The sequence below is a fragment of the Onthophagus taurus genome, chromosome 6, assembly GCF_036711975.1.
Source record: "Onthophagus taurus isolate NC chromosome 6, IU_Otau_3.0, whole genome shotgun sequence".
Taxonomy (NCBI): domain Eukaryota; kingdom Metazoa; phylum Arthropoda; class Insecta; order Coleoptera; family Scarabaeidae; genus Onthophagus; species Onthophagus taurus.
The window spans coordinates 28587676-28614993 of NC_091971.1; the positions used below are offsets into that span (position 1 = coordinate 28587676).

General features: G+C 33.1%; 2 protein-coding genes across 2 annotated transcripts in view; both read right to left on the reverse strand.

The window, feature by feature from the left end:
- The window catches only part of LOC111414593 (tyrosine-protein kinase transmembrane receptor Ror-like), a 133287-nt gene that overhangs the window by 10371 nt on the left and 95598 nt on the right, over positions 1-27318 (reverse strand). Inside the window, exons 3-5 of the mRNA XM_071197004.1 lie at positions 17210-17316; positions 16370-16528; positions 16145-16307 (exon numbers count right to left, since the gene is read on the reverse strand). Coding sequence (XP_071053105.1) covers positions 16145-16307; positions 16370-16528; positions 17210-17316 — 429 coding nt within the window. The remainder of the gene's footprint in view (positions 1-16144; positions 16308-16369; positions 16529-17209; positions 17317-27318) is intronic.
- LOC111414594 (Cytochrome P450 family protein sad) lies at positions 4340-5947 on the reverse strand. Its single transcript, XM_023045982.2, has one exon. The coding sequence runs from the start codon at positions 5858-5860 to the stop codon at positions 4433-4435; it is 1428 nt and encodes a 475-aa protein (XP_022901750.1). The 5' UTR covers positions 5861-5947; the 3' UTR covers positions 4340-4432.

A 27318-nucleotide genomic window follows, 5' to 3' on the forward strand; every position in this document is an offset into this window, starting at 1 on the left:
TTTCAAAATTTTAAATAAAACAGTAATAATAGTAAGAAAACTACTGGCATTTAAACGTCAAAAATATTTCTGACAAAGATTGCTAAGCCTGCTAAGATTTTTTCTTTAAAAATTCATTCCAACCTTCGATTAACAACACTACAGCTTAACAGTTAGTGTTTGCTTAATTAATTTTTTTCTCAGAAACTATTAACTTTTCGAAGAACATCAGAGAGGCAAAAAAGTTTTAGAATATTTTCGTCTATCTAAATAAAATATTTCTAATGTATTTATCACCGTCATAAAAAAGATCTAGACAAAAATTGAACGGGGGTGGTTATGTTTAGTAACTTAGAAGGGAAGATTGAAAGTACAAATAGGCTCGAAACATGCCCTATTATAAGCTAAACATACTTCCCAAATTTCATTTTCCTGGTGTTAATGGTTTTCGGGAAAAAAAAATAAACCAAAATTTTTTGCCATTTTTGAAGGGGCGTAGCTCCGCAGGGGAGTCGAAATCGCTCATAGTTTATATAAGAAAGTACCCTTAAAATTGCCTAAAGAATCACCCCCTGAAGTTTGGGCACGTCATTCAGATACACCCTGTATATATATATACAGGCTGGTCCGTTACTAATGTGACACAGAGCAACAGTGAATTCCTTACATTAAATTATTACGATTTAACCCAATTTATGTTAGTCCAATTGTTAATAACAACGAAGATACAGATGGTTAAAGTTAATACTTTATTTTCGTTTTTCTTTAATAATTTCGTTGTCTCTTACATTATGAACATGAAAATTGGTACATTATCATTTTTTAATACAATAAATAATAATTTGGTGTTAGTTTTGATTTATCTTTCAGATGGCGCTGTCTACCTTAAAAAACCACCCTTAAAGTAGTCATATCTTTTTCATCGTTAAAATTTTTACAACTCACATAACATAAAACAGTTTCTCAGACATTTTTACATAAATTTGGTATACCTATCAATATTCTGTAAAGTTCTCCGTTCCCGAGATAATCACTGTTTAAGGGCACTTTGCAAAATTTAATATCTCAGTAACATCAGTTGGCGTTGACAAAGTTTTTATTTAGTCAAACACTAGACAATCAGTTTGACATTCAGTTTCATTTTACGCTCAGTATTATTGTAATCAATGTATTTGTTACTTTGAAATAATGCCCCGGCATAATTTTTTTTCTAACACGGAAATGCGTGATATGGTGTGCATATACGCTCAAGAAAAGTTTAATGGAAGGGAAGCGTGCAGAAGATATTTATTAAAATACCCCAACAGAAGACAACCAAATCACAAGTTATTTAAAAATTTGTATGACCGCTTCGGTGAGACTGGTTCATTTCGTCCTAAACGAAATACAGGTCGTCCAAAAAAGATTTCCGTTGATGAAGAAGATGAAGTTTTAGTACGAGTTAGTAACAACCCAAAAGTTAGCTCTAGACGTTTGTCAGCTGCAACCGGGTTAAGCAAGTCGTCAATTCTACGAATATTAAAAAAAGAAAGACTGTATCCATACCATTTTGTACCTGTACACGCCTTACTGCCTACTGATTTAAGAGTTCGGTTAGAATTTGCTAATTTTATCAAAAATCGGCAAAATTCTGACCCATCGTTTATTGCCAACATTTTATTTACTGGCGAGGCGACATTCACTCGTAGTGGGGTTTTTAATTTTAAAAATTATCATGTTTGGGAAACTGAAAACCCACACATGACACGGCAACGGCATTTTCAACATGAATTTAAAATAAATGTTTGGTGTGGAATAATTGGAAATTATGTGTTGGGTCCGCGGGAATTACCAAATAATTTGAACGGCCACAATTATTTACAGTTTTTGCAAAACCAAGTAGACGATATGTTGGCTGAGTTACCATTAAATATTTGGACTGTCATGTGGTTTATGCAAGATGGAGCACCACCCCATTTTTCCAGGCAAGTGCGAGATTATCTCGATATGAATTTTCCACGAAGATGGATTGGCCGAGGTAGTCATTACACTTGGCCACCACGAAGTCCCGATTGTAATCCTATGGATTTTTGCGTATGGGGATTTGTAAAATCCCTTGTTTACAAAGACAATCCTGAAACTCGTGAGGAACTGTGGCAAAAAATTGTAAAGGCAGTGGATATCATTAGGAATGAACAAATATTATTTAACATAAGAAGATCATTTTCTAAACGGATTGGAAAATGCATTGAAGCTAACGGTGGTCACTTTGAACACTTACTCTAATGCAGTTCATTTTAATTGTTATTATTGTTTCCTCTTTTTGTTCGATGTTATTATTATTAAAATGTTTAAATAAATTATAGTCGTTATTAAAATCGATTTTTAATATAGTAATTATGTTAATATTTTTGTAACATCAACTTATGTTTGTGGATAGTTAAATTATATCTGAAAGATAGATCAGAACTATACTAATTTATCATTTATCATCTTAAAAAGTAATAATATAAAAATTTTAATGTTCATAATTTAAGAAAAAGCGAAATTATTAAAAAAACAACGAAATTAAAGTATTAACTTTAACCAACTCTATCTTCGTTATTATTAACAATTGGACTAAGATAAATTGAATTAAATCGTAATAATTTTACGATTTAACCCAATTTATCTTAGTCCAATTGTAAATAAAGACTTTTTCACCGCCAACTAATGTTTATAGAGCATAGTGAAATTTTGCAATGTGCGCTTAAACAGTGATTATCTCGGGAACGGAGAACTTTAGAGAATATTGATAGGTATACCAAATTTATGTAAAAATGTCTGAGAAACTGTTTTATGTTATGTGAGTTGTAAAAATTTTAACGATGAAAAAGATATGACTGCTTTAAGGGTGGTTTTTTAAGGTAGACAGCGCCATCTGAAAAAGAAATCAAAACTAATACCAATTTATTATTTATCGTCTAAAAAAATACTAATGTACCAATATTCATGTTCATAATGTAAGAGACAACGAAATTATTAAAGAAAAACGAAAATAAAGTATTAACTTTAACCATCTGTATCTTCGTTATTATTAACAATTGGACTAAGATAAATTGGGTTAAATCGTAATAATTATATGTAAGGAATTCACTGTTGCTCTGTGTCCCATTAGTAACGGACCACCCTGTATATATATACAGGGTGTATCTGAATGACTGCAACAAACTTCAAGGGGTGATTCTTTAGTGAATTTTAAGGGTACTTTGATATATGAATCATGGGCGACTTCGGCTCCCCTAAGGAGCTACATCCCTTCAAAAATGGCGGAAAATTTTGGTTTAATTTTTTTTTCCCGAAAACCATTAACACCAGGAAAATGAAATTTGGGAAGTATGTTTAGCTTATAATAGGGCAAAAAAATAAACCAAAATTTTCCGCTATTTTTGGAGAGGTGTAGCTCCTTAGGGGAGCCGAAGTCGCCCATGGTTCATATATCAAAGTACCCTTCAAATTCACTAAAGAATCACCCCTTGAAGTTTGTTGCAGTCATTCAGATACACCCTGTATGTTTACCAAAGTTAGTTACCGAAGATAACTGAAATAAACCAAAATAAACGTTTTTGAATACATAAATTAAAAGAAGAAATTTGGCCGCCATATAAAATTGTGAGAAAGTTGAGTGTAGACCATTCTAGTTAATTTTTTAATTTTTATAACATTTTTATTTCCAAATTATTTTGTACCAAATTCGAATTATGTACTTACCCTTTGAGATATTAAAATTGAAAATATTTAAATTAAAAAACCTCTAAATATTTAATAATAACAATATAAATCTCTAAACATTTTAGCTTTGATAATTTTATACTTTAAAAAATATACAAGAAATATATAAAAATGTAAACGTGCATTTGAGCCAAGATTATTGTTTAATTATTATCTTTTTTTTTTATCGTACTTATTTACATTCCTTTTTGTTTACGAAATTTTCAAACAGTACGTGTTCAATTACAATAAACAGTGTAATAAAAGAAGCAACTTTGTGTAACAAATTTAATGCGAGCTATTAACGTCCGTTTTAAAAAAAACAACCAACGAAAAAGGAATATTAAATCATGTAATGTAATCAAATTGCGATATCAGCGCAAATTAATACCGGAAAATTTATATATCATTCAAACAGGAACGGTCGAGAGAATCAAAATTCTGCTAGTTCATTTTAATTTTAAATTAAAGAACACATAAAAATCTTTAATTTATAAATGTTTATACAGGATAATTTAAGAAATTTTCAACAAAATATTTTTTCTTTAAGATTTATGTAAAAAAATTTAAATCTTTTCTAAAATTTGAATCACTCGGAGGTATAAATATGTAAAAAAGAAAAAAATCCGTAGGCAGTTTAAAAATAATTTAAATTTATTTAAAAATATTGCACGTCGTAATAAATTATGTTTGTAAAATCGCTTTGTCAACGTCGAAATTTAATTCACCGCGGCGTGAAATTTAATTCTATGGTCCTCGAAGGTATCGCAACCATTTTCAGGATCATTTCAATCTCTTTCTGATTATTTTTTAACGTCACATTAAATATTTTTACTATTTCCGCTAATGTAATCATTATTTGCGCCTCGGCTATTCTTCTACCTATACAAGATCGAGCACCGATCGCGAATGGTAAAATTTGTTGCATCGAAACATCGTTTGTTCTCATCCATCTTTCCGGTTTAAATTCATTTGAATTTTCGTAATAATTCGAATCTCTCCCTGTGGTGTATATCGACGCGATTACTAGAGTATTCTTTGGAACTTTGTACCCATTCAAAATCGTATCTTGAGCTAGGAATCTTGTTAGAAATGGCGCAACCGGATATAAACGTAATCCTTCTTTAAAAATTCCTTTTAAAATTGGTGGGTTGGGCCCACTTTTTAAAGATTTAAATAAATTATTTTGAACATTTTGATGTTTACCGATGAGGTAAAGAATAAATTCCATTGAATGTGATGTTGTATCACCAGATGCTATGATTAAATCGGTTACAATTTTTGTTAAAGTTTCCATATCGAATACTGTTAACATTTTTGATAAAAGACCAGTGCTATTTTTTGAATAATCTTTAACTAAAATTTCAACTAAATTTTTGGTGTTATCCAAAGCTGTTGTTACTGTGCTTTCAAATTGTGTCCATTGAGGTAGATTTAAAGTTGACGCTAATTTCGCTGGGATTATACTAAATTTACAAGTTTTTTCGAAAATTAAATGAACAACTTTTGATAAATCTTCGATATCTTCTCGGATGAAATGTTTATTTTTTTGATAACTTTCGGCGCCTAAAAGAACTGAAATTAACGTTTCTAAAGACCAAGTATATAAATTTTCTTCTAACTTGTTATGATTGTTAAGGAATCGCTTTAATAAGTCTTCTACAACGACCATGCAAGAATCGTCGATCCATTTAAAATCACCTCTCAGTAAAAACTTATTCATTATTTTTCGATTTTTTAACCATTCTTCTCCATTCATAAAGAACAATCCTCGTGAACAACCATGAGTTTCATTGTAAAGTATCCATGGATCGGGGAAAAAATGTGTGGGATATTTACCTTCGTTAGCAAACAATGTTCGAATATCATTCGGATTTGATATAAAAATAGCACTAGTTGGCCCAATTGTCTCTTTAAAGATAGACCCCAATTGGTGATGTCTTTTATCGATGTATTCGTGAAGTTTTCTTCCAGACCCCGACATCAAAAATGATAAAGTTGTTCCAAAAATTGGTAATGATTTTGGTGATGGGATATCATCGATGGATTGAACTAGTTCTGTGGTACTTGCTGTGTTTAAATGATGACGTTTTGTTTTGATTATTGATAGACACTCGCGCGCAATGATTCTTTTTGTTGTTTTAACGAGCATTGTTTGTGCGACTTGTTTCTTCCTCACTTGGTGCCGTACTGTTCTGCGGCTTTGACCTACGACCGAGAGACGACTGTGGAGGCAATGAATAGGTTGGATGGCGACCCGCTATCTGCCTAACCTTACCACAATCGGTTGAACGTCTATTCCACAGCGAGTTTTAATAATTTATTAAAATTTATTTTTTTTTAATTATCTTTTAGTTCTGCGTCATTTAATCTTGTTCAACAGGTTAATTTTAATTTAAATGTATTTTTTGATAAATTTAGATCCGTTTATTATCGAAAAATAAAAAAATCTTTTGTCTGAACGATCTTGTCGCGGAATGGAAGGTGAAAGAAGTAAACGGACCCGGAGATAAACAGTTATACAGCGCGTTTTTTTCTGTTGCTATTGCGTTGTTTCGTCTAAATGGACGGTGAGTTTGCGAAAACCAACAGTTACTTAACGGATGAACAGACCAAACAGGAATTAACTATAAGAAATTTATATAAGAATTTGTTCTCAATTCATTTTCTTTTCAACCTTAACTTCTGTCGCCATTCAACAGAATTACTTATATTAAAGACGTGGTTTTTTGTTGGTGAAATTAAAACTCTTATATTAATAAAATAAAACATTGGTGGAACAGTATTCTGTCCAATTTTACAAATTAATAAGCACGTTTTTTTATAGGAGGAGTTTAATTTAACCCGATGTTATCATACTGAGTGGTGGCGAAGGACCGCGCTACCCGCACTCACGATACCAAAAATAAAAATGCTTCTCTCTCGCTTCTTTCGAAACTCTTTCCCCTGCCATTTCAATAATTGTCGCCTGTTTCGTTAAAAAAAAACAAACAATAATGAAATTCCCATTTATTCCTCTTTCCTTCAATCCAAAACAAACCCAACCCAAATCTCTTTCAAAATCAACAACTCTCGGTTAGGTTCGGTGTTGTTATTCGGAACCAGGTGGATGCAATCGGCTGGGAATCCTTTAGATTACGAAGGCACACGCAGACGTGTCATTGCAGACCCTTTCGTAGCACGAGCCGCCTGTAAACAGACGGCCCACGCTCGTTTTCCCCTTTTATTATTTTTTTCTTTATTTCTTCCTCTTCCTCCTACTCGTTCGCTTCGACCGACCGAATAAACACTTCGCGACGGATTCCCTTCGACACGCGGTCTAAAGTGTCTGCCCACTCGGACGCACCGTTCAGAATTCTTTCATTATTATAATGCATATTTATTAAGCAAGGCGCGGCTTTAGTTAAAACGAGAAGAACCAAAGAAACCCAAATATTTTTTTTTTTAAAGTTAATTTATATCTTCAAATTCTATTTTAAGATAATCGATATATTGTGACTCATAAAAATCTTTATTCTAAAAATTACCCTTGTTTTTCTATAATTATCAGCAACTTATCATATTTAGCAGGATCTATCACCTGGATATTTATCTGTAAGAATCTGATTTCCGCAATTTTGTAATGGATTGTGAATAAAGAAACCAGGATTTTATCATCTAAATTGAAGATACAGAACTCCTTTTTCTTGAACAGTTCTTAAACCAAACTCTAAGGGATGTTGTATCTAACCACGGGTGTTGGAAATCATATTATGAGCACAACGAGACTCTACTACTTGCATATCTACGTGTCTTTGAAATTCCCCAATGAGAACAGTTATCTTTCCTTTATCTAAATCCATTTTGTCTTGTTGATATCAACGGCGACAAAAAATAAAGAATTAAATTACGGAACCGAACTATAAATAAAAAACTATATCAATTTGAAAAAAATCCACTTTGGACTACCCAAATTCAGTTAATCTGGTTAAAAAACACGACTAATAAACAACCCTACACATAGAATTCTAATACTATAATTATGTACAAAATTGAATCCTTCATTTCTGAAAGAACCTAAGTCACTTTTTGGCTGTTATGACATAGACAGTCTATTTTATGTATTTGACAAAGACGCATCGTTGAGTACAGAGAAGCATTAAATGGAATCCCTACGGTTATGGGCATGTTGCTTTCAATTAAAACTAATGCAATTGGTTTCGATGGTATCAATGCAAGAATGCTGGTACTGTGTTGTTTAGTTATCTTGCCTTATACAGAATAGTGCATCTAACGTGAGACAAGCGATTATCTCGAACACGGTTCATTTTATATAAAAATGAACCAAATGAAAGTTGTTCTGTGCGAAGGGGGAAACCATATGACGATAACATTTATTGACCTTGACCTTATTTTCAAGGGCATATGAAGGTCACGGCCAATTTTTTAAATGGCACCCTATGTTTTTGATTGCTAGATCTGAATCTATGGATAAAAGTAAAATAACTAAAAAGAAGAAAAAAAAAATACCGTGTGGTTTTGCCAGTACGACGGCGACACATTTTTTGTAGACAAAATCTAAATAATTTTTTTATTCAAATAGTTTTGAATATTGTTTATTTATAAAAAGATGATTATACTATACTATTAATCAACAACAAGTATAAAATTTATAATAAATCCCACTTCAATACATTTATTAACCCTTCTACTAAAACTTTCTTTACATCTTAAAAGGTTTTCTTGGCTACTATTTCTGCATGCATTTCTTATCCACTCTTTCATGTTTTCTGGGGTAGTCGGTACTTCGCGATAAACATTATTCTTAAGGACGCCTCACAAAAAAAAAATCAAGAGGTGTTAAATCAGGTGATCTGGCAGGCCAGGAAATTGAACCTCCCCTTCCAATCCATCGCCCAGCATAATCCCGATCTAAAGCTTCACGTGCAACATGTGAAAAATGTGCTGGACACCTATCATTTTGCAGCCACATATTTTGTGTTTCTTAACCCGTCATCTAAAAAATTTCGGTACTTCTCCCCATTCGGCATACCATCATATGGACCGATCAATTTATCACCAATTATGCCACACCAAACATTAACCGACCAAGGTCGTTGATGTTCTACTTCACGCAACCATCTCGTAACTGTTTGTAAAAGTAGACTCATCCGAGAATAGCACGTTATCAAAGAAATTGACGTCCAACCGCATTCGTTCTTGTGCCCATTGACAAAATATTAATCGATTTTCAAAATTACCTCCATAAAGCTGTTGACGCAATGAAATGTGGTATGGGTGATACTTGTTGCGCTCTAATATTCTTAAAATGCTGGTCTTTGATATTCCGGCGTCAATTGCAAGTCGTCGAGTGCTAACTTGAGGATTTACCTCAACGATAGATAATACCGCAATTTCCTTTTCTTCTGTAGTTACAGTTGCTCGCCGAGTTCTTTTTTTTTGATCCCACATTTCCAGTGTTAGTGAAATCATTCACAACTCTGTAAAAGGTACTTCTCGAAGCCGTATTTCGATCAGGAAAACGTTTTCGATACAAAGCTGTACTATCAGCAACTTTTCTACCACTTTCTCCATAAACAAAAATCATTTCGACTTTTTCTGCGACACTTAGAGTATCCATGATTTAATGACTTAGTTTAAACACTTTCCCTTAATGTAAAACGATGGAATGAATTCAGAATTTGTTGCCAAGCAGTTTTTATGCAAATTTAGTTTTACCTGTCACATTTTAAAACAATTCAACCAATTAAGTCTCTGAAAGCGATATTCTGAAAATGCCGACATAAGCAGTTCCACGAACTCTTGTTTTTTTTGCGGTATTCTATTATCAAATTGATAAAGGTGGAGAAATGTTGGAACCTTTTAGACCTCTTTCCAAAGGTATTTCCGAAGAGCCAGGTCACCCGATGTACCTCTTCTGGATTTTATAGTATTCTAAGAATTAAGAACTAAAGGCAATTTATCAAAGCGGGTAGGAAAATATTTAAATTCATATATCTTATTTGTTCTTGCTAGATTATAAACGTTAGTTAATTGTTTCTGAAGAAATTTCAATTTTTTTCAAAAGATAGAAGGTACTCGAATGTACTGGCAAAACCACACAGTAAATTTTTTTATTTTTGTTTTAATTACTTTACTTTTATCCACAGATTCAGATTTTACAATAAAATATATAGGGTGCAATTAAAAAAATTGATCGTGACCTTCATATCACCTTGAAAATAAGCTCAAGGTCAAAAAATGTTATCGTCATATGGTTATCCCCTTCGCACAGACCAACTTTCATTTGGTTCATTTTTATGTAAAATGAACCGTTTTCGAGATAATCGCTTGTCTCACGTTAAATGGATCACCCTGTATGTCACATCAACTATTGTCTTGAGTTTTATGTTTTTTCAGATTGCTGGAAGGTTGCTGTGGTTGTACCGATACCGAAGACTAATCCTTCCAATCATAATGATTTAAGACCGATCAGTGTAATATTCTGATCGGTATATTAAATCATCAGTATCTGCAATGTCTAAGATTTTAGAACGGATTGTTGCTTGTCGACTAAGATAATATTTAGAAACTTTTCCATATTCCCTGATACCTAGTCTGGTTTTAGAGCGGGTTACAGTTCTGCTACTGCCCTCTTGGAAGTTATTGATACTATTATCATAAGAAGGAATATTGGCAGGGTCACGGTTCTTGTTCTGCTTGACTTTTCTAAGGCATTCGCTACAGTCTACCATAGAACGCTTTTGGTAATTCTTTGGCATACCGGTCTATCGCGGAATGCCTGTGTTTTTTTAACATTACTTAATGAATCGCAAAAAATTTGTTCTAATGGTGACTGGTCTGATGAGGCTGTTGTGTTCTCTGGCGTTCCTCAGGGATTTGTTTACGATGATTGTGAATGAATTGCCAAATTTATTCGAAAGTTCAACATTAATGTATGCCGACGATCTGAAGCTTTTCAGAACAATTGAATCGGGCAATGATTGTACCAGCTTGCAGGAGGACTTGACCAAGTTGTGTTCATGGTGCCAATGAAATGGGTTGTTGTTGAACGTTGCAAAATGGCAAATCATGACTTATACAAATAAAAGAGAAGTTATTCATTATGATTATCGGCTGGAAGATACAAATCTTGAACGTGTGGCTGAAGTTAAGGATCTGAGGGTAAACTGCTGTTCAGCAGCCACATAAGTAAGCTGTAAGCTAAGTAGTAAGCTAAGTTCTGATGCTCTGAAAGTCCTCGGGTTTATCACTCGAAACAGCTGCGAGTTTTCCAGGTTGAGATCAGTGTCTATTCTTTATAAAGTGTTTGTGAGAAGTAAATTGGAGTATTGTGCAATTGTATGGTGACCAACAACTCAGAATAACATCTCCGCAATAGAAAGAGTACAGAGGAAATATGTTAAATATATACATTTCCTAAAATTCGGGTATTATCTTCCTAGAGGAAAGGCCGTTTTTTGTGTGACATATCACTTATTAAATTAGTTCATGTATTGTCACCTTCTTCAAATAATTTTTGTAATTATTATAATATTACCTTTGTTATGGGACTTACGTCTGTTTGAATAATAAAGATTATTATTATTATATTTTGTTTTGGACTCGTTAGTTACAAGTCCTCCTTTTGAGGCTTCTATTATGAGTTGAGTACATTTTCTCCTAAGTTCTTCTTTAGTGCGACATCACTGTCATCTCCGTAGGCACATAGCTGCGAGGTTTTCGTGTTGATGAAATTTCGCATTCTGCGATATACACAGTTTTGCTAGGTGTTGAAGCATATCTTTTCTGTTTATTTTATCAAAGGCCTATTTGAAATCGATTGAAATGATTTACAGGTCCATGTTATATTCGCAGAATTTTTCTTGTATTTTCTGCAGAGTATGGATATACTTCTTCATATCCACACTTCACTTTGATATTTTCCCAGAGTTCGTTCGGAGTTCGAATAGTTCATCTTTTAGATATTAAAATGTGGTCGATTTGGTTTCATTCATCCATACCTATATTATCATAGTATTATGGATCGTGGGAAATATATCGACTTTTACGCTATAGTTCGCTTCGACGTCTTTCGTAATACACAGCTACAAATATGTGGCATTGGTTGCTCTGTACTTTACCGAAACAGTTTGATCATCCAACCCAATCATCGGATATAAGTCCTATATCACATCTTTGGGAATGATTTAATGGGCAAATTCGAAAATCATACATAAATGCCAAGATATTACCCAGTATGGTAAAAGGAAAAAATGGCGCGAAAAAAAGTAAAATGAGTGTGCAAAAATTAGTACATTTTCGTTGAAATATTTTTTATTAAATAACTTCTTTTGATAGTGTTTACTTTTTGTTAATAATAACTTATAATCTAACAGTGCTTTTCTTTATCTTGTTTTAACGATTTTGTATAATTTGGTATACTATATGGTTTAAACTGGTATTTTACATAGTATATAATGATTTTTGTGAGTCACTGTATGTGCGTATCCTGAATAACGAATTTAAAAGGAGGCAACAATTGACGTTTCAATTTAGATGTGCATGGCATGTTGTGGACGCGTTTTAAACGTTTCAAAAAACCCTACGATTTCTTGTTTCAGTTTGCAGACTAAATGTGCGTATTACAAAATTGATTGATATCCAGTAACACAGTTGTCATTGCCCTTTTTTTATGATTCCATTCCAGTTTCGAGCTTCAAACAAGTAAAAATCCGAGGCTTTATAATGGTAAAAATAATTTGAAGTCATATTATTAAGATCACATATACATATGCAGTGCATAAATATCTGTACTTATAAATTGAATCTAACACTCGAGGTATTCTGCGAATTGCTCTATTCGGTGTTCATAGATTAAGGGTAATACTATTGTAAGTCTAAATCGTTAAATTGTCATTATAATTCCACGCTTGAAATATGGACTAGTCGAAACGAATTAATTTAACAATAAATAAAAAACTTCAAGTAATAAAATACCTGGATTTTGGGGTGTCTGACATTAAACTAAAGACTAACTAAATAAAGTTAAATTAATGTGTGGTGTAGATGGGAAAATGAATTCCAGAAAACGAATGAAATTGGCACAAAAATTGTGTGGTGTTTCAATTTCATTCAAAGTAAGTGGTGAATGGCTCTGGCATTTCGCAAAAGACATGGAATTCTTGATAAGTAAATTTACGGCGAAGCTTGAAATACACTGAAAGAGGAAATTGAACCTTTTTGACCTTTTAGTACTATGACATGTTTTGCTTGGAATTATACAAGCCTTCAGGTATACAAAATCTACTACCATCAACCCACAAACAATAGAAGAAAAATCATCAATGACAGAATATCGTCATTGCTTTGTGTTAATGCCGATGGAGCACATACTAACAACGAATATATTGAAAAATATTTTTGACGAAGTAATGGTAATATTGGAGGACGAAGAAAAGGAAGAACACAAGAGAGAGGGAGAGAGAACCGACCAAGATGAGAATAAAAAAACATTTTCAACAGCAAACAGCTCAAATAAGGCAATTGAACAATAATGCACTATCATGAGAACTAATGTCAAAATTTTAGGAATGTGAAAATGTTTTATAGATTACTTTCTAGTGATCGCCAAGATCTCAAAAGACCGAACAGTGCTTGGACTTCAAGCATAATTGAGGAAGGACAAGACATAAATCGATTAGTTCAAATACTTACCTCCACAATTAACAACATAACTCAAGAGCTAAAGTCATATTCCGGTCAACAACAGATAATGAACATGATTTATCAGTAGAAGAGAAAAAATAATAAAGGAAAATACTGCAAAAATAGATGGATCCAAACAAATCGACGCGCGATAAGGGGAGAATATCAAAAAAGCCCCCCAGAGGAGAAGAAGAAGACATATGAAAGGAATTGATGAAAATATCCACAAATGAGTCAATACGGCGTTTAACTGTATTTCTGCAGAAATCCCAGGCGTATTTTAAATGACTGTGGAAGAGAGTAGCAGGAGAATCAATTTTATTCTCAGTTCACGTAAAATATCAGAAATTGACTGTAATCAAAAAAAGGCAGTGAAGGTATTTCACGATAATGCAATAATGCAGTAATGAACAGGACCTCATTTTTGAACTTGTAGATGTTCGAGGTAAACCTGGAAGAAAAATTAACAAGAAGGACAGTTTGCTTTGTAAAGAATTACTACTTCCAGGTGAAGATGAGAGAAAAAGTTTCTACCTTATACGTAATTTGGCAACGATGGCAAAAACCAAAACTTTTCAATTTGCAGATGAAACAGGTATCACGGCTAGACCTGTCAAAACTGGAACTACGTTTCATATAGTGAACTAGTCCTGCAGACTTTGAAGAGTTGGAGTAAATACTAAAAGACACGAAGAAAATATCCTTGAATATTCAAAAACGAATGCGGGTGAAAAGGGAAATCATATACCATGAGAGAATAATCTAAGTACTGCGAAAAGCATGGCAAAGAAGATATATTTCCTAATAAGAGATGTGTAATGTAATAACATAGCAGGTGATGTATGGAGTTAAAATCTTGAGCAGCCATGATAACATAAAGAAATTAGACTGCTAAGTCGGAAACGCAGACATGCTGGAAACAGAAGAGAACACAACACTGTGCTAGATTAAAAGAATATGTTAGTTACATTATGTTGTCAATTAAAAAGGTAGCGACATTGAAAACATTTCGCTCCTTGAATTCATAAACAATATTGTAAATTCGTTGAATTGATGTAATTAATTAATATCAATATAGCGACTGGATGAGAGTTATATTATTATTACTATTGCTGCCGGACTGAGGGGAGCGGCCCCTCTCTTTACCGCGACCTATAAGATCTATTGTAACTTTAGACCTCCAAAAGTTTAGGGCAAATGTAGGTCCTTGATGAACCTTAGTATTGTCCTGAGGTCTTGAACCTTTATGTCGGTAGGTAACAAGGGAGATTTACCGAAAATGTTGTGTCTTAGACGCCCTCTGGCGACGCAATTGCACAGTATATGTTCAGCAGTTTCTGACTCGTTGTTGCATAGTTGACAAGTTTGATCCTCAGCTTGTCCAATGTGGAAAAGGTGGTATTTCAGGGGCGCATGGCCGGTCAGGTAGCCCGAGAGCGTCCTTAGATCCACTTTGCTAAGGCATAAAACTTCTTTGGTTTTGTTTTGCAACGAAGTTTTCATACTCTTCGCTTGTCTGTGACCTGGAAGTTCTTTCCAGCGTAAGGCTACCTTTGAGACCTCCCAGTTGTTGATTACTTGTTTTAGGTGGCTTTTTTTATAGTTCACAATGAGAGTTATATGATACATCTATCATATAACTCTAATTTCTCGATCTATAAAATGAGTTTTTGTTGTATAACATTTGGAGTCGATTTGGTTATTTTACAGAAATCTCTGGATAGCTAATGTATTAAGGACAAATGTAATAAGACTAACAAGTTTCCAGCAATGGAAATAAATTATCGACTATTTATGAAGCTTGGAGTAGAAATATGAGAGAATGATGTGAAGTGTGTCCCATTGCAACAAAGTTTGAGTTATTTTGACCAATTGAAACATATTAAATGATAGTAAGATGTATTGAGAGGTCGTATAACAAGCAACAAGAGTAATTGTAAAGTGTTTTAATCACTCAAGAACCAATGATATCCTTTGGCAGCAATAAGAACCCGTCAGTCTTACTTATATTCAAGCTAACACTTGTTGAGTCACGTAACATCATATGACTAAGCGTTAAATTCTGATTGATCAGCTCTGATAAACCTGTACAAGATCTATATAACTCAATTGGACAACTTAAACGTAACCATGTTGCTACATCATGCAAGTCAAGGTCACAAAGCTTCATGTCAGGTTGTATGCAGGTATACTACGATGATAACTATCTATAAGTACTTGAATAATTAACATATTCATCTTTTAAGAAGAAATTTCATTACAGATACTAGTACTGGTCCTACTTAAGCGTTGAGTTGTTGAAGTAACGTCATTAATTAATCGTTTTTTATAAGAAAAATTGTATGACAAGATGAAATTTTATATTTAATTATTAAATAATTGTTGAAAAAAGTGACTTGGGGACTTTTAAGTCACATAGTCCTAAAAGCATAACATTTTAATATTGAACTAGATAAAGATAAACAATTAAAAATTTAATAAGTTTAGCAATTTCAAAATGTTATTGATTTAGATGGTTGCACACAAATCCATTTCCATTTATCATTACTTCTGTTTATTATATTTTCAAAGTTTATTTGATTTCAAAAATAGTACAGTTTGTTTAGACTGACGTTTCAAAATCTTGTGATTTATAGCGGATTCTCAAAACACTACCGCTTTTTCTGTTAGTTTATTAAAATACAAACGATAGCAAACGATTGCCGAATTAGAATTTTAGGAAATTGATAAAATAAAAATAATTTTTTACCTTTATAAACTTTTCCAAAACATCCCTCTCCAATTTCATTCAAAAACATCAAGTTTTCTCTTTTCAAAATTGGTGCCGCCGTACTTGGGCATGTAGAATATTGAGGATTTGGCGCGTATCTATCGGCCATCAAAGGATTTGTTTTTAACACTCTAATCGACGGCTGAAATAAAAGAAAAAATTAGTTATATCAAAGAAATTTAATTATTTTAAAAAAGCACTTACCGCGTTGGATTTCATACTTTTTCTTTTATAAATTACACAACAAAATAGTACGATGATAAACAAAACTATGCAAGTTCCAAGTAATGAAACCAATAGATAACTTTGTTGTGCGAACGTGCTTGGATCATTAATTACTGGTTGTCCAAATACTTTTGCACCCTAAAAACATAAATATTTACATTTTAACAATTTTAATATTTTAAAATCAATTTTCGGAAATGGTTTTTATTTAACACATATCTTTTGAATTACTCATTTCTATAATACTATTGGGCAAAATGTAAATTAGAAATTAATAAACTTTATTTAAATCTCTCAATCCTCAGGTAAACTACCTGAGTAATTTAATCTTTCCATTTCTTTACTTTGTATGATGGTTAAACGGTAGTTTCTTAGAGTTGGGCTCGTACACAATAGTCAACAATGATTTTAAATCGCATCCAATTTATTCTCGAATACGTTAAGCCTATAGTGTTATGTAAATTTTGAAATTTAAGAAGTCGTAGAATGGACATGAATAAGAAGGTGTGAAGACGAAAGAGATAGAGTAAGACGCGGACTGTGGGGGATTATGAAATTTCCCTCGTTTACGAACTTTTTTTTCTTGTATAGAATATAAATCTTGGTTTAAAGTGGATAATTTATTTATATATTATTCAAATTTTTAAATCATTTAATAGGTATTGTTAGGATTCTCCTTTAATGTATATATGCAACTTATTTATAAACACGGTTTATTTGGTTGCCTATTGATGATCAATAAATTGCAATTAAATTTAATTATTTAACAATTAGTTATAAATTAAACTATAAATCAATAATAAAAAATTAGTTACTTACAGAAGTTGTTGAATTAAGGTTAGCTAATGCTGTTTTATTCTTAATCGCCGTGCCATTATCAACAGGTGGACGTACTCCAATAATTCTTCGTCCAGAATGAAGGGGCACTATAACAATACATTGTTTTAAATTGTGGCATGTTATTCCAAAAAGTTGTAAGCTCAAACTACGCTTTGTTACGTTTATTGCATAGATATATTGTGCATCGCACGAAATTGCCGGTGAAACGAAAAATGTTGCAAATTGAATTTGATATACCCTTTATCGTTCAAACCAATAGGAATCTTAATGGTTTCAGTAATTACTAACTGAGAAAATGCTATCAAGAAGTTATTATTATTGGCCTGGTATAGATAAAGACATAGAGGAATATGTCAATAATTGTAGTACGTGCAACATATTCCGAAGTAAAGATCCCGATATTAAGAATACTGATTGGAGAGTGTCTTCTACATTTTGGGAACGAGTCCACATAGACTTTCTCTAGAGGTTTGGAATATACTTTTTGATTATTGTGAATTGTTTTTCTCGATACATGGATATCTATCAAGTCAATTCAACAAATTCAAAAGAAACTAGCATAACTAGCATAATAAACTAGCATAATTTGGACGTCATGTATTTAGTATTTTTGGTCTTCCAGACGAATTGCTGTCCGATAATGGTCCGCCATTTAATGGAAATGAATATAAGAAATTTTGTATTTCTAATGGAATTAAATGCACATTTACACCACCATTGCATCCTAGATCTAATGGAACAGTAGAAAGACAACTTTATACTGTCAAACAGTGACATTAAACATAAAATGACAAAACATGACATTCAACATTATATAGATAATTTTTTATTAAAGCACAGAATTACACCTAATTCAGCTACAGGGTTGTCACCAGCTGAATGCATATTTAGAAAATTAGATTTATTAAAACCTAAATTAAAGGATCAGATAAGACAAAAAAAGTCGGAAAGAGATGGAGTAGATGTGAGGAAAGATAACAGGATAATTTTTATAGAGGGACAGAAGGTACTTATGTACAATAAAAGAAATAATACGAATTTATGGCAAGAAGGAAAAATAATGAAGATAACCAGCAGATATACATATTTGGTTTTGATTAATGGGGAAATACGATTTGTTCACGCCGATGATTTGAAAATCGATTGTGATAGAGAGATGGCTGAGGAAGAAACGTTACCATCAGAGTTACTGGTAGAAAGAGGAGAAGAAAGAAATATTAACACCGAAGGTAGGAATGAAATAAGAATGGATGAATTTGAAGCAAATAAAAAAGATACTGATGATAATAAAGACATATTGCTAGAAAATAACGCGCAATCTCCTACACTGAATGTAAACCCCGAGGTTAACAAAACTCCTGAAGTAAATAAAACTTGTATCCCTAATAAAATGTTACATAATAAAATGATATTCAAAAATGACATTCAAAATCTCTTTCCCGACATTAACCATGTGTAAAGGTCTAACTGCTCCTCCATTTTGCCCAAACCTCGTCGAATATGTGTGTCGGTTGTAATTGTTCATCACCATAGTAGTTTCAAGTAATTTCTATGTATTCTTAATTTGAAAGTTAATTTCAACGATATCTAGGAAACTAAAAGAATTTTACTACAATTTTTTTCACCAATTAGTCATTATTTGTCATGAGGAATAAATCCCCAAGTTTATGCGTACACAGGAAAAAATCGTGTCGTGTAAAAATTTTAGAGTAGTTGGTAAAAAGAATTAGAGTAAAAATTGTAATATCACATGGTAAAAATAACTCTAATGTACACTATATTTAATATTAATATAGAGTTCATATATTATTCACTTAATAGAGTAGTTTTTACAGTCCTCTAAAGGAGAGTTCTTTTTTACTTATGTTAGTGAAGTTATGTAATATATAAAACATTAAATTTTACACTAGACGTGTACTTTTCCTTCGGGTACTTCGTAGGCACCGCACTATTTTGCTCGGGATTACTCGTCGGTACCACGTGATCAACATGTGGTGTGATACAGCTAAAATTTAACGGTCATCTACTAAACGAGTCGGAACTCGATAGCGTCTCGAGACCTGATTTACGCGGTATAGAAAGAAAGAACGATTATTTTTATTGTAATTATGTTTGCCAAAATAAAACATTCATGATGTGAAATTAGTGGAACTACCGGAAGATTTTACATACGAGTTCCTTGTGAAGATTGGTAAGTATGTGCAACTTGGTGTAACTATACGTACAGGAAACTTATAGAAGACTCATTAGATGCAGTTTTCATGATGACTCGGTGGAAACTTTAAAATGAATTAAGTATGGTTATATATGTATATAAAAAGAATTTAATGTTTTTAAATTTAAGTTATAACAATATATTACAAGTAAAAATAAAAACAAATATTTTATAATTTTGATTTTTATTACAAACGTAAAACTTCCCTAAAAATACTCCACTTCCTATTAAAAATTAACACTAATAAGTGTAAGATACACACTATTTAGTGATATTTTGTCAATTAATAGAGTAAAATTAGAGCGAATTTTTAATAATTTACACTGATTAGATTAGAAATGTATCTAATTAGAGTCACGACAACATCTAGTTAGATTACATATAATACACTGTTATAGAGTAACGATTTTACACTATTTAATAAACACCATCTTCTCACTATTTAGTGTAAATTTTTAATCTATTCACCTACACTATATAGTGTACAAAAATAACTCTAAATAAATTGGACCGATCTGAACCATGTTTTAGAGTTGATTTTTACTCTATATTTTTTCCTGTGTATAGGTTGAGAATCATCCTGTATATGCGATAGATGCAAATAGGATGTTTTGAAAATCTCCGGTACTAGGTGCCGCTTGCAGTGATTGCAGTTTTTGTTACCAAAGTTTAACATGTGGTTCTAAGTATGTTTACACAGAAGTTGCATTTTTGTTTTCGATTTTAAACTTTCTTTACGTAATTAATTCATTTGTAAATGATAAAATGACCTTTTTTAATACAAATGTTCTTACGCTTTTCCACATACATGCTCCTATTAAGGTCTCCTTGATGAGAAAAAAATAACCGTCCCTGGGTTACTGACAATGTGAAGCTGCTTATGACGCTTCGTGATAATGCGTTTGCTAAATTTAAAGAAACAAAAAGTCCTGTTGATTGTACTTCTTATAAAGAACTTCGGAACTTTACTAATTTATCTATTCGGAGGGAAAAAAGCGTATCTTGAGCATATGCTGAGCACTAGGAGATGTCGGGAACTTTGGACCGGTTTTAGGACGATGGGCATTGTTAATAGTAAACAGCCTTCTATTCCGGACTTCTTAGCGAGTGTTGATGCTATTAACGACTACTTCCAAACTTCTCAAATAGTTGCTACGGGTGATATGGACACTATTAATTATTATAACTTAAACACAGTACCTGGTGTTACTGAGAAGTTGACATTAACGCTTGCAACTAAAGAAGAGATTTATGACGTACTACTCAATCTCAAATCAAATGCTATTGGTACTGATGGTATTGGTATAAAGATGTTGTTGCTGTGTTGCCCGTTTATTTTGCCTTATATTTGTCATATAATTAACTATTGCATTCAGGGCTCTGTGTTTCCTGACTGTTGGAAAACTGCTCTGATTACGCCAATTCCAAAATCTAGCAATCCCAGCCAATTAAAAGATTTGAGACCGATTAGTATTTTGCCGGTTATATCTAAAATTCTGGAAAAAATTATTGCTGACAGGTTGCGAGAGCACTTAGATAAGTTCAATATTCTACCTATGCGGCAATCTGGCTTTCGTAAAGGATACAGCTGCACTGCTGCCCTATTGGATGTGACCGACGACATTGTTCGTGAGATTGATCAGAAAAACTTCACTATTTTAATTTTACTGGATTATTCAAAGGCTTTTGATACCGTTCATCATAAAACTCTTTTATCTATGTTTCATTACATTGGACTTTCTGATGATTCCATTTTGTTTTTCTGTAACTATTTAACTGGTCGTAGGCAAATGGTAGCTCTAAATGGCAACTTCTCTACTGAATGTGCTGTATCGTCTGGTTCCTCAGGGATCAGTTCTTGGTCCAATTCTCTATTTAATTTACACTTGCAATTTATATAATGTACTGAGAAGTTGTAAGGCTCACATGTATGCTGACGATACGTAACTTTACTATTCTTTTAACATCAATGACCTTGCTGATGCACAAAATTGTATAAATTCTGATTTGACAAGATTGATTGAGGAATCTTCAAAACTTTGCCTTCAGTTAAACCCAGATAAATCGTCGGTTATGGTCCTTGGGGGGCGGCGAGCCGTTGGGGAGGTCAAGGCATCTGTGGATCTAAAATTGAATGGCGTTAAGCTAAATATTACTGATGAGTCGCGAAACCTGGGAATCACTATTGATTCTACTCTTAGATTTCGTAAACATGTCGCTTCTCTTCTCCAGCGTGCTTATGCGACGTTGAAGCTACTATATGGTAATAGACAACTGCTTAATCAGCGTCTGAGAGCGCTGCTTTGTGATGCACTGGTGTTAAGCATTTCTAATTATGGGGATGTTCTATATGGCTCCTGTTTAGATGTTGCCGAGTCGTTGCGTGTTCAACGTGTGCAAAATGCATGCTTACACTTTATATTTGGCATTCGAATGCGAGAAAAAATATCCCATACCTTAAACTGGGTTGGGTGGTTAAATATGTCTCGGCGTCGTAAATTGCACTCTGCTTGTTTGTATCGAGGAATTATTTTCAATCAAAAGCCTCCCTACTTGTTAAATAAATTGAGATACCGCTGTGACGTGCATAACATCAACATCCGTCGTCGTTCTTCCTTGTCTATACCCCAACATAGATTGCAAATTTTTGAACGATGTTTTTCATATAGCATACCTAATTTGATCAATAGCATTCCTACTGATATTAACAATAAATCTAAGAGTAGTTTAAAATTTTTTTACAAAGCATATCTTCTTCGGCAGCAGGGTGATTTAAGATAAAGAAGCTTTTGCTTGACGGGATATACAGGGTGTATCTGAACGACGTGCCCAAACTTCAGGGGGTGATTCTTTAGGCAATTTTAAGGGTACTTTCTCATATAAACTATCAGCATTTCGACTCCCCTGCGGAGGTACGCCCCTTCAAAAATGGCGAAAAATTTTGGTTTATTTTTTTTTTCCCGAAAACCATTAACACCAAGAAAATGAAATTTGGGAAATGAAGAAATGAAGTAATTGTTCTTTAAGGGTCTGCCAAACAGATACAGGATTTACGCCGATAGCTCTACTTATTCGCCTGGTACTCACGTGGGGATTATTATCTACAGCTTGCAAAATATTATCTTCGGTGTTTGGCGTGCGGACTGTACGAGGTTGCCAGTGTCTGATTTTGGAGGCTTAAAGCATCCTGTTTCTCTGATCCTACGGTCGACTTCTTGAAAGGTTGGATGAGATGGAATATGCCTCGTAGGATATCTCTGCTGGTAAATTCGTCTAGTTTCACGGGAATTTCGACGAGCTTCGCCATAACATAAATGCATATCGGCGTATTCCGCAAATGTAAATTGAACCATTGCGAAAATAAGCTAGCTTAAATAAGAATAAGTCACAAAATGTTTATTGACATGCAGTTTCTGCGGCTGTTGTTTTATCGCGTTAATGGTAACGCGATATCGCATTCAAGTTTAAAGCTGACAATGAAAATTTAAAAATTCCATATCTCGAAAACCAATGAGTATTGGACCTATGTGTATTAGGATTTTTTTCTTGTTTTTATCTCTACTATCACCTGCCAGCGTGTGTAAAGTTTGTTTATTAACACCCTGTATAGTATGTATAAAACTATCCCTTCTTTCTTATCCTTCCTCTTCTATTTATTTTTCTTTTTCTTCTTTTTCTATTTCTTTTTCGGCTCCTTCCTTTATTCTTCTTTTACTTTTACTTCTTTCTTACCTTAAGCCGTGTGTCCACTAGCAAGTCACTTGCGGAAGAACTTCTGCAAGTATTTGCTGAAGTGTTTCCACTCAAACCGAAACTTGCGGAAGTCTGCTTCCAGAAGTAGTTTGTAGAAGTTATCACGACGAACTTGCTGCAAGAAATTGCAGACGTGTTTCCACCCAATGTGAGTACAGCTTGCAGTAGTTTGCTTTTTTTACGAATGACAGTATAAAAATGTCTTGTGGCAAAATAAGATTGGCAGCTGCCATCGCAGCATATTTAATTAAAAAGAAACAAATTAAAAAAAAAACAAAAAGAAGTGTTTGGGTGAGAAATTGGGTGCTGCGGCGCGTAGATTTAAGTTTCCAAAATACGTTACTTGAAGAATTGCGGACCGAAGATTCCATGCAGCTGAAAAATTTCCTGAGAATGTCTAATGATGATTTTGAATACATTTTATCTTTAATTCAAACAAGTATTCAAAAGCAGGATACTAAAATGAGATTGGCTATACCTCCCAAAGACCGGCTATTGCCTTTAAAGCATTTTGTTTTTTAATTTTATTCTTATAGTCTTTTGAGGACGTGTCCCATAATTCAGGATAATTTTCTTGTTTTTCAATTACCAAATGTGTTTTTTCACTACTCCAAACGAATTTATTTTTGTCCATTTTTATAAATTTTGAAAAGAACTAAAAAAAAAAACAAAACAAAACTGAAAACAGAAGAGAATACCACAAATCGTTTACTCACGTACACCCGACTTCTTCTGCAAGTCTTCAAAACACTTGTAGTTCACAGCAAGTCGTTCAAGTTACTTCCAGCAAGCAACAAACACATGTTTTCACATAATTGCTGCAAGTAACTTCTGCAAGCCGTGACTTCTGGAAGTCGACTTCTAATACGTGTTTACACGACAAAAACTTTGGAAGTCACTTTTGGAAGCAACTTCCGCAAGAAAACTTGGTAGTGGACACACGGCTTTATTGTGTTACTACATGATCGGATTCTGTTTATATATATTTTCTATATTGATCAAGGGACCGATGAAAAACAATAACACCTGAGTCCATCAGGTGCATTGACCCGGTTTCCTTTGGTAAACCGCTTATTATTTATGATTTAGTACTTCATTTTTTTTATATATAATTCTTTTTTTTTTTTACTTTTTTTTTTACCTAATATTTTCTTTTGTAATTGTAAATTGTACTTTTTTTTTGGATTCACCAATAAATATATATTATTATTATTATTATTCATAAATAAATTTACATTTGTCGAAGTAGTTTTTATTTTATTTTCTGAAAACCTTAGGTATCTGCCACTAGGGGACTTTCCCCTACAATGAGTTCCAAGACGAAGAAGAAGTTGATTAGATTGTTTTGTGTGGTTTTTAACTCTTCTGTTTAACAATGTTCATCTGATCTCATTTCTTTCTATTTATAAGCAAGTCTCAAACCACTCTTATGCTAATATTCTTTTACCAATCATCAAGTTGGACTTTGCTGATTTCAATAATCCGCAATCTTTTAGCTGATGTCTTGTCACGTGTGTCTTATAAATATCTTAGGGTTCCGATTAAAGTTGTCGATATTGGATGTTCTTCTCGAAATTATAGTTTAAAATCAAAGACATTTCACCTTCATAAAAATGTACCAAGAATTTACGATTTTTACTTTCTACACTAAAGTGTTAAATATCGAAAGTGGTAAGAATCAATTTAGTTAACGTTTTTTTATGATGAGTTACAGCAAATATTTCCTTCTTGTTATAATAATAATAATTCATGGTGTTGTTAGTAAAAAGCGTTTTATTACGTAAAACGTTTCTATAAACGACGTTCATATGTAATATCGTTAGTGTATTTACGATTTCTTCATGTATTCTTATGTCGCGTAACTCAAAAAAGGTTTAAAAATACCTCATTATCTTTAACTTTCGAAAACCGGGGAGATACCGGTGGGGAAGTTGAGCAATATGTCAAATCTAATAACGCGAGGTTTAAAAGTGGAAAGATTTACGGTACGCCACGCGCGCTTTTAACGGTAACTTAAAAATGGGGAGGATTACGCCCGACCGACTCTGAGGACAGGGTTCCACAAGAATGATTTCGAACGTTACGGGTTAGTTATCACAAGAAAATCTGAAAGTTAAGATAAATTCTTGAAAAAAAGAGACACTTAATAATATTTTATTTTGTTTTATCGTTGTTACACAACTGATCAAAGAAATTATTAAGTATTTTCATTAATAAATAAAAACTGTATTATTCTAATTTACATTCCGAGTAAATCATTGACCTGAAAAACATTAATAATGTTCTTTGACTGTTGTAGGTACGAAGTAATGCGAGCGCGCGGGCGTTTTGTTCCACATCGTAGGGAAGGTTACAGGTAAATCCCAATTAATAATCGCATTCGAGCGACCTTTCACTAATTAACTAAGCCTTCACACGTAAATGATTTATCGTGCGACGATAACTCACTACGTCGAAATGAGCGGTACACTTTCTTCTATATTAACTCTGGACGTACGTTTCATTGATTTATACTCGTTTAACGTTAATATATTTAATAGTTAATTAACAATTTAATTAACACTCTAAATATTCGAACTATTAAACTGCAAAACCACATTCATGAAATTATAGAGTTTTAAATTTAATTTTCAATTCGATTTCAAATTAATTTATAAAATGTTTGTCAATTGAAGGGCTTAGTGTGAAACAATGACAAGTCACATTTTTTTTCAAATATGACTTTTGCTTATTTTCGAGTTCTACAAAAGTATAATAAGTCACGGAATAAATAGCTTGAAAATATTCCAAAGCATAGCACCACAAATTCGTAGTAATGATCTTGCGTTGCTACATACGCCATTGTAACGCGTCGTGACTTAAGTGCATGTGAATAGAATAATTTTAATATAATGAACAGTGAAATGAGTGATGTAGATTCTCCAGTCGATGATAGTGATATTGATAGAGATACCTAGTGATGCAGAAAAGGTAGATACAAATCAACAGGTAAATGACTTTTTTCATTTATGTAGCAGGTTATTGTATTGCCATTGTTAATTCTATGCAAGCAAATTGGGTTGTCATTGGGTGGCTAGTTTAGTATTGCTTTTTCAATATAGAACGATGGTATAAAAAAATCAGATGGGGAAACAGGGAGCAGAACATTAAAACGGATTAGGGCTGGTACACCTGAACTTGCCCCTAGAAGTAGATGGAAACACCGAAAAAAAGACACATATCCACGATCAAAGAGAAAAATAAGAAGAAATCTGAGACAGCAGTATACTAGTGACAAAACCAAAAAGACTGTTGCAGCTCGGGAGTTAGGACCTCCTTGTGAGTGTAAAAAAAGATGTAAAGAGAAACTAGATGGTAATGAAAACCGTATTTTCAATGAATTTTGGAATTTGGGATCATGGGAATTGCAGAATGGGTATCTCTTTGAATGCATTGCTATAGCAAAGAAAAAGAGATCTTACAAAACAAGGCAAAAACGACAAGAATCAAGTAGAACTTCCAATGCGATTTATTCCGTCAATGCTAATGGCCAAACAGTAAACGTGTGTAAAACCGAGTTTCTGAATGTTCACGGTCTGCAAAAATCAAAGGGTAGACTGAACAACATCGTTTCAAAGAAAATAAGAGGAACTCCTGTACCAGAAAAAGATAAACGTGGCCGACATTCGAACAGACCCAATCAAATTAGTGACCAGCAAAAGCAGAGTGTTAGACAGCATATAGATTTAATACCTAAATACCAAAGTCACTATAGCAGGGCTGAAAATCTAGGGAAAGTATACCTTAACTGTGATATGACCATATCGCGTCTTTATTCTGAGTATTATGTTCCGTGGTGTCAACAACAATATATCAAACTTGTTCTGGAGCACACATATAGGCAGATATTTTGTACAGAATACAATATTGGCTTTAAATTACCCAAATCCGACACTTGCAAAACTTGTGATCAACTTAACATCAGAATAGACTCTGCAACAAAATTAAATGAAAATCAGGAATTGTCTCGGCTAAACATTGACCTGACGACACATAAAACTAAAGCGAAAGCAATGCAGGATTTGTTAAATAACACGACTCAAGAATCAAAAAACACCAATAGAACGTTGGTAATTTCATT